General features: G+C 45.2%; 1 protein-coding gene across 2 annotated transcripts in view; it reads left to right on the plus strand.

Annotated features, from left to right (window-relative positions):
* Positions 1 to 9,087, plus strand: part of ELAPOR2 (endosome-lysosome associated apoptosis and autophagy regulator family member 2) — a 102,825-nt gene that overhangs the window by 62,741 nt on the left and 30,997 nt on the right. For both annotated transcript variants that reach the window (XM_083366243.1, XM_083366244.1), the window contains exons 7-10: positions 1,650 to 1,802; positions 3,943 to 4,031; positions 7,026 to 7,206; positions 9,066 to 9,087. The exon at positions 9,066 to 9,087 is cut by the window's right edge and continues 107 nt beyond it. In XM_083366243.1, the coding sequence (XP_083222369.1) occupies positions 1,650 to 1,802; positions 3,943 to 4,031; positions 7,026 to 7,206; positions 9,066 to 9,087 (445 nt within the window). The remainder of the gene's footprint in view (positions 1 to 1,649; positions 1,803 to 3,942; positions 4,032 to 7,025; positions 7,207 to 9,065) is intronic.

The raw sequence follows: 9,087 nt of genomic DNA on the forward strand, positions 1-9,087 counted from the left end.
GCATCATTAGGTGTCAGAGGAATTCACCGAACTTTATTCTTTAGCTGTTTTAGTCTAAGACAGGTGAGTACGTACGCTTAATAGTACGTACACGTTTTAAACAAAGTCAGTATGTTATTTGTGTTCGGTTTTTAAATGCATCCTCCACTGTTTACAATAAATTAAAGAAAAACTGCCTACCACTGCAAAGAGGTTCTGGCTTTCTTAAACTTAGCACAGTAGCAAGAGTGTATACGAAGAGGGAAAGAATTTTGCTTGATGTCCCAAATAATCTTTTTTTGCTTTATTATATATTTATTTATCGGAGTTCTTGTGACTGTCCAACTCCAGGAAGACTCTGTCTGATGCACAATAGGTCCAATCCGTCTATTAAAAGCATTGCAAGAAGCCTTGGATTTGAAAGGGATAATATCAAATACCGTATGCAGTTTTACGTAAGGCACCGAGCTAAAAACTGGAAAAGTGGGAGTTCTAGTTCTGCCTTAGGCATGAAAATCAGCTGGGTGACCTTGGGCCAGCCACACCCTCTCAGCCCTAAGAAGGAGGCAACAGCAAGCCACTTTTGAAATCTTACATAGAAAATTATAAGGGCTTACTTGAGCATGCACCTCTCCCAAAACCAAATAATTTAACCTGCTCCTGTCAGGTTAACAGACACTGTAATAAACCTTTGGCTAATCCAAGAATGTTCTAGGTAAATAGAATTTTGGATTTTTTTTAGCATATAAGGTTTTTATTAGTTGTAATGTACAATACAATGAAAATACAAAAGTAAATAGCGGAAAAGATAGGGAAGGGAAAAGGGAATAGAAAAGTGAGGGAAAGAAGAAAAAAGAGGCATTGACTTCTGACTTCCTTTGGTGCAGTAAAATAGCACATTAACATCAAACCTTTACTTTTACTTTTCTTTTACAAAATAATATAAACTAGCCATAACATCAACTCTATCTAATCGGTAAAGCCCAAAATGAAAATTTCATTTTTTTTTCACCTCAAGCTTAAAGTCCAGAAGTGGTTTCCACATAGTAATAAAGGTATTTGTATTGTTTTATTTAAGGGACGTGGTGGCTCAGTGGGTTAGGACGCTGAGCTTGTCGATCAGAAGGTCGGCAGTTTGGCGGGTCGAATCCCGAGTGCCGCGTAGCAGAGTGAGCGCCTGTTACTCATCCCAGCTTCTGCCAACCTAGCAGTTCGAAAGCACGTAAAAATGCAAGTAGAAAAATAGGGACCACTACGGTGGGAAGGTAACAGCGTTCCGTGCGCCTTTGGCGTCTAGTCATGCCGGCCACATGACCACGGAGACGTCCTCGGACAAGCGCTGGCTCTTCGGCTTTGAAACGGAGATGAGCACCGGCCCCTAGAGTCGGAAACGACTAGCACGCATGTGCGGGGGAACCTTTACCCTTACCTTATTGTTTTATTTAATCAATACAGTCAATTTAGCCATCTCTGCTGGCTCCAGAGAATTTTGGATTTTGTATGAATTTTGTAGCAAAATAGGGATTGAAATTAGGATAATATTGCTCCAATCCAGCACTATGCCCTCCAAAACACCCCCAGGCACCCAGCTTCATTCTTGCAATTGGAATCTGCTTCCGGGTGGTTTTGCATTTGCTACATGGGCTCTGTCTGTGCTTTCTGTTTTGCAGGGGTGGCCTACACGTCTGAATGCTTTCCCTGCAAGCCGGGCACTTTTAGCAACAAATCAGGTTCCTCCATGTGTGAAATCTGTCCAAGAAATACCTACTCAGAAAAAGGGGCTCGGGAATGCACCAAGTGTCCTGAAGCAACACACTATTCAGGTACTTTTCCCTTCTCCAAGGAGAACCGAATGTCCCAGTTCAGATTAAGGTGTTCACTCAAAGGCAGGAAACATTGAAGCTTGATTGAAAGATTTAGACACCGGCTTGTTGCAAAGGCAGCGCTTGTTATGACTCAGGACTGGGCACGGAAGCAACGCAGCTGAAGTGAAGGATTGACTCCTTTTTATTGATCCAACTTCCCTCCATCCCCCCCAAATTCCCACAGTTCACTGCAGTGGCAGTGGTGGGATTCAAATAGGTGAAGAACCAGTTCTCTGCGCGGATGCCGCTTCTGGAAGTCCATTCTGGGCCTGGGCGACAAAAAAATAAAAATAAAAAATAGCTACCGGTTCTGCTGAAGTGGTGCGAACCGGGTGAATCCTGCCACCGGTCACGGGGCATCCTTGACGTACGGAGAGTTCACTGGGAGTGCAGCACAACTCGAAGCAGAGCTGTGTTGCTGCGAAGTCACACACGGCCAGGCTAGGCAAGGCAAAGCAAGGCAGTAAGATGTCGGTAATGGCAAGTGTGTGGCTAGAAAAATGAAACACTTCTTCCTGACAAAAGCCCCTCCCCCATGTCACCTTCTTAAATCCTACTCCCCAGGTGAACATTGTGAGGAGGGGCGGGGCACCCTCGCCCCGAATAGTCAGATCGCCCTTCTCTAAGGAGAAATTTCCTGTCTGTGAGAACAATTAACCAGTGGAACAACTTGCCTCCAGAGGTTGTGGATGCTCCATCACTGGAGATTTGCAAGAAGAGATTGGACAACCACTTGTCTGGAAAGGCATATGTTCTCCTTTTTGAGCAGGGGGTTGGTCTAGAACCATGGTGGTGAACCTATGGCATGCGTGCCACATGTGGCACACACAGCCCTCTCTGTGGGCATGTGCGACATCGCCCCAGTCCTAGGCTTTCAGTTGGGTTTTATAAAACCTTTTCGCTTTAGGCCTCCGCTGCCATGTGCAAAAAAAAGGTTCAATCAATCAATCAATTTCAACTTCTCATGGGGAAAAAAAAGATCTCGTAAAGTTGGAATTGATTGATTGAACTGTTTAGTCCCATCCAGTCTGCCATTACCACCGCAACCACGCCCACCCAATGGGCCATCTCCACCCAATTGGCCACTCCCACCCAATGGGCCACGCTCACCCAATGGGCCATGCCCACCCGGCACCCAAGGATACATAAGTGGGTTTTGGGTTGCAGTTTGGGCACTTGGTCTCTAAAAGGTTCGCCATCACTGGTCTAGAAGACCTCTGAGGTCTCTTCCAGCTGTTATTCTGTCTCTTGGTTCTCCCCACATGGAAGATAGAAAAAACCCCCTGCCTTCAGTAGTTTAGGTCAGGGGTTTTCAACCAGTGGTACGGGTACCACCTGTGGTACATTGGCACCTGGCAGGTGGTACGCGACCCTCCTAGAAAAGTAGCAGGGGAGGGGAATGAGCTGAACCGGTGGCAGCACCACACAAGACTGAGCGAGAGACGGCTGGAGCTGCAGGGCTGTCAGGGCTCAGCAGAAGTGCCAGGATCAGCACCAGGCTCCAGCTGGAGCTCAGTGCTGATCCTGGCACTTCTGCTTAGCCCAGGAGAAGCGCCGATCAGCTGGAATGTTGCAGCATCTCCAGGGTCTTGTGATTTACATTCAGATGCTTGGCAACTGATTCATATTTATGACGGTCACAGTGTCCCAGGGTCATGTGAAGTGACCAAAACCTGCTGCAACCACCCAGCAGATTGGAGGGGGGATAAAAACCAAACACCCCCCCACCCCACCCCCACTGCCAATCCTCAACAGAAATGCTCACAACAATGAAAACCTCAGACAGGAGGAAGAGCGCCGCTGGGCGGGTAGGCAGGTGTCTTGCTTGGCCGTGGCTTGGGGGGCACTTTTTTCAGTGCCATTGTAACTTCGAACAGTCACTAAGCCAACTGTTGTAAGTCGAGGACTACCTGTATTTCACTTTTTTCCTTTTTTTTTTGGTCCTCAAGTTTTTGACACCTTGCTAGGCGACTGGTGGTCCTCGGATGTTGCCGTATCCTAAAAGTGGTACAATGGGTGAAAAGGTTGAAAAGCCCTGGTTTAGGCCTCATGTCTGCCAGGCAAGCTGGGTCTTACGCTTCTCATCTTTTACTTTCAGATGAAGGGTCAGGCCAATGTCTGGAACGCCTTCCTTGCTCAAATAAAGACTTTTTCCAGATCCATACTCCGTGTGACTGGGAAGGAAAAGTGAGTTGCCTCTCTCCCCCGGCTCCTAATCCTAAATCTTCCCAATCCGTCGCAGTGGGTCACGCGTAAGAAGTCTTCACGCATGAATGTCTGAATGCTGCTTCTCCTTTCACCAAGGAGTTGCTTCAGTGGCTGGGCTGAACTCGGCCTTTGTCCTGTAGAAGAGTAAAATGGCTTCAAGCACCCTGTAGTTACCACAGATCCGGTTTCAAGTGTAATGGCAGAAAGCCAATCCATGCCGTGATGTTATCAATAGAAGAGAATATTTGTAGCTCAGGGTTGGACAGTGGGGTCCTTGCTGCTCTCTGAACTCGGTTGTTCTTTTGCAGATGTTTCATGACTCAACTATGTCATCTCTTCAGTGTTAGAAAGGACCAAACCCTACTCCCTTCTAGCACTGATGATGTTACCTAGTTGGGTCATGAAACGTCTGCAAGAAACCCACCAAGCTCAGAGACCACCAAGGATGCGAGAGGAGTCCCCCTCCTCCTCCTCCTCCTCCTCCTCCTCCTCCTCCTCCTCCTCCTCCTCCTCCTCCTCCTCCTCCTCCTCCTCCTCTTCTTCTTCTTCTTCTTCTTCTTCTTCTTCTTCTTCTTCTTCTTCTTCTTCTTCTTCTTCTTCTTCTTCTTCTTCTTCCCTTCTCCTTCTCTCTGCAAACCTCACTCCTTTTCTAACACTGATGATGTTACCTAGTTGGGTTGTGAAATGTCTGCAAGAAAACAATCAAGCTCAGAGAGCACCAAGAACTCCAGAGTTCTCCTTTTCTTCTTCTTTTCCCTCCTCTATCCTCCTCCTCCTCCTCCTCCTCCTCCTCCTCCTCCTCCTCCTTTTTTTGCCTCCTCTTCTGCCTCTGTCCCCTCTTTCTTTCCTTCTCCTCGTCTCTGCAAACCTCACTTCCCTCTAGCACTGAAGACGTTACCTACTTGGGTCATGAAACGTCTGCAGGAAAACCACCAGGCTCAAAGAGCATCACAGTTCTTGATTTTTCAAGTAATGCACAAACAGTTCAGCATTAGGTTTCCATGATGTTTTCAAGCATACTTTTCAAGTATACTGTAACTTAGTCCTTACTCACTCTGTTCCCCCTTCCTGCTTTGGTTTTGGTAGCTCCAAGTAAAAAGGTTCCCACTCTCCCATCAAATGTTGACTACACTAACCTATCTGACAGATACTGGTTAAATATTGTGTGGGAATGTTCAACATCCAGACACTTCTTCAGCACCATTGACACATAGTGGTATTGTAAGGGCCCACCTCAGCTAACCACCCAAGAAAGCAGAACTCTTGAAACAGGCATTGTCTCAAAAGGAAACTTTTATTAAGGGGTTAGTGACAGTAGGGAAGTCAAAGCGAGATCTGGGGAAAATCCCGCTCAAACGGTACAGTAGTTAAACCAGCAATATTCCTCCTCTCACTAAAGTCATAATGTCCATTTGAAATCCAGCCGATCCACAGGTGGCAACGATGTGCGGGCAACTGGCCTAGTTGGCGTGCATCTCAAGGTCTTCTCCAGTTTCTTTTGTCTGTAACCCATCTCCCTGACAAGGGAGACACATTCCTTTCTCAAGTGGATGGAGGCAGAAGAGGAAAAGCAGAAAGTGAAAGTTGTCCCAAGCGAAAGCAAATATCCCACCTTCTCCCCAGCAAAGTGGCAGGCCCCCAAAACAAAAGCACAAGAGGATATATGCAAGCGAAGCCATAAGGATTTGGGGACCTGACAGGTATCTTGATAGTGATCAGCACTGGAATGTAACTCACTTGGCATTTGCCTCAGTTGCTAACTTCATTGTGTCTTCTCCAGGCCTACTCTTGGTTTACAGTTTCTGTTCGGTTGCTTCTTTCTGTCACTTTCTTTTCTGTTCCAGCCGTACCTACCTAATAGTTGATTTTCTTAAGTATCAGTCTTGCTGTGCAGGTTCTGAGGTGCTGCTTGATAAAAAAAAATACAGGATGTTGTGATTCAGTGTCAGCCTGTGCTCCCAGCAGCTGAGTCCGATGAATCTGAGGAGGAGGAGGGGTTTGGAGAGCCTTTGGTATCAGAGGGAGGCTCTGATGCATTGCAGGACTCTCAGCCTGGTCCCTTCAGTCATGTTCCTCATGAGGCTCAGCTGTGTGAGTACGAGGTGTCAGACTCAGAAGAGTCACAGCTGAATCTGTTCAGAGACGCTAGAAGCAGAAGGCAATCCAGCAGAGCAGAGCAGAGAAAAATCAATGAGGCAACTCAGTGAGAGGAGGAGAAGGCAGTGAGAAGCCAGGCCTTGGGACTGATAATAAAAGGGGAAGGAGTGGGCAGGGCTGGTTGCTGAAGGCAACCATTTGGATACATTCTAAGGTAATCCTGGTCTGTTCTTGCTACTTCTGTTTAACTCTTGTTTGTTGACTCTTGTTTGATATTTTGATTCATTTATTGAAGGAAATATTCTGTTGCTTTTTTGTTTGAACCGTAAATAAATTTGGGTTGGGTTTTTCCAGCCTATTGACTGTAAAATGGAAAAAGGGGTTGTCCCTGACACACAAACAGGGCCGGTCGTAGGCTGGAACAGAACACAGGAAACCAAAGGTTGCCTTCCAGCTTTACATTTTTATTCAGCTGAACAAAGACGGGCTCCTCTAAAAGGGAGAAAACTCCAAATGTCAGAAAAATCCCTGTTTTTATACCTTTTTGATTACATAAGCAATCCACCCAGGAAAGCTGACACACATAATATAAAGACTTCACCCTGTAAGGCTGGCACACTATAGATAAGAAACGAAAAAGCAGAAGTCGCTAAAAATGTTCCCTTTTGGGTGTTTCTGTAAGACACCGTATATTCCTGGGTGGGTTAGGATATTGCGTGTTTTCCTTGCTGTCCTTTCATGGCCCTGTGTCTATGATTCTGCAAGTGCCCACAGACAGCAGAGCCATCTGCACATATTCACAGTTGATACTTCCTATGCTGTCCCCTAATTCCGGGTCAACAGTCTTAGTTTGATTCTGTGTCTTCTTATTTTCAGACCCAGCTCATGTACAAATGGGTGGAGCCCAAGATCTGCCAGGAGGACGTCTCTGAAGCGGTCAAGCTACCTCCTTCCGGAGAACGGAAGGAATGTCCGCCTTGCAACCCTGGTTTTTACAATAACGGATCATCTTTCTGTGTTCCTTGTCCACCAGGGATGTTTACTGATGGAACTCAAGGTATGAGAAACTGACCGGGATGGAAACTCTGGATTAGCAATAGAAGCCTTCGCTTTTGTTTGCCGTTTTGTTGATGGCACCCACGCGTCCTCATCTCTGTGAACGCAAAACTGTGATATACAACATGGATCTTGAAAGGTTTTGTATCTCTTAAACCAGGCACTTATTACCAACTTTGGTGGACATGCCACAAAGCCAAAAGAGTCTGGTCAAGAATACACATATGGTTAGAGAAAAATGACTAAAAAAACATATAGATTTTAAGCCAGAATTATTTTTGTCAGGCATAATTGTAGGAAGCTATGAGAAAGAGTGTATCTAGCTAATATTACATGTATTAACTGCAGCAAGAATTGTATTCGCTCAGCATTGGAAAAATTAAGATTTACCAGCGGAGGAAGGGTTAATTATTATTATTTTTTAGATTGTGCAGAAATGGATAGATTGACATTGGAAATGAAAGAGAAAGAAGATTCAGTATACTTTAGAACATGGGATTCCTTTTATCAATGGCTAGAAAAATGAGAGAAAGGAATTTAACATGTATTAGTAAGTTAAATAATGATAATAATAATAATAATAATAATAATAATAATAATAATAATAATAATAATAATAATAATAATAATAATAATAATAAAATAATAATGTTGGAACCCAGACAATAAGTTGCTGATAAAATACTAAGCATTTGTGACTATAAAAAAATTAATAAAAATATATGGGAAGGAAAGATTTTGTGTTTCTTAAAAATAGGAAAACTCTTTTAATCAGAGGCAAAACAGACAGGAAACTAGACTAGATGAACTAAGTCAACTTTATTGTAAGGCTACATTAAGAGATTCTTGCAAGTCTGAAGGTACAAACTTTTAGGTGATTGATTCATTGAGGTGGGTCCTTCTTAAGTGTCTTTCTCTGGCCCTTAAGCACTGGAGGCTTTAGCGTCAACTTCCTTTAGATCAGGGGTGTCAAACTCAATTTCATTGAGGGCCGCATCAGCATTGCGGTTGCCCTCAGGGGGCCGGGTGGGTGTGGCCTGGGTGGGTGTGGCCTACTGGGTGGGCATGGCTAGAGTGCGTATGGCCTACTGGGTGGGCGTGGCCAGCTCTACATCGTTCGCATCAAGGGTGCCTATGGGGGCCTGGGCAGGAGTGGGACAGATCTGAGGGTCTCTGGCAGAAGGAGGATCTCTCGGCCAGGGCCAAGGCAGTGGGGGCCGTTCCCTCACTTTTTCCAGGATGGCTTCGCGGGCCACATGAAACCACTTTGTGGGCCGGATCTGGCCCCCGGGCCTTGTGTTTGACGTGTCTGCTTTAGATCATCTAAGGCAGATTAACATAGGGTGGTTTCTGCTCCAGTGTGTCTATTTTGGTTTGAGTCATGAAACGTCTGCAAGATCACCACCAAGCTCACAGAGCACTAAGGACCCCACAGTTCTTGACTTTTCAAGTAATGCACAAACAGTTCAGAGTTTGGCTTCCATGAAGTTCAGCCACTGCAGTTGTGGTACTTACAAGGTCTTCATGCAAGGGAAACATCATGGTTTCTGGGATGAAGAATGCTGTGGTAACTGAAAGTTAACTGGCCTGAATAACCCAAGCAGGATCATCCATGAAGGTCTGTGTCAAGATACCCCCACAACCACGTGATCTGTGTGGCTCATGTGAAAAAGGTCAGAGCTCTTTGACTGCCTGCTTGTGATCACCATCTTGAAATTTTTGATTATCTCTCTAGGGAGATCTTTACACCCAAGTGTATACAGACTGGATTTTTGTTGTTGTTCTTATGGTGTCTAATAAAAAATCAAGGGTTTTGGGTTTTTTTAAAAAAAAAATCTTAACTCTTTTCTCCTACTTTAGATTGCAAAGCCTGTCCTGCTGG

This window comes from Vipera ursinii (assembly GCF_947247035.1).
Source record: "Vipera ursinii genome assembly, chromosome: 6".
NCBI classification, from domain to species: domain Eukaryota; kingdom Metazoa; phylum Chordata; class Lepidosauria; order Squamata; family Viperidae; genus Vipera; species Vipera ursinii.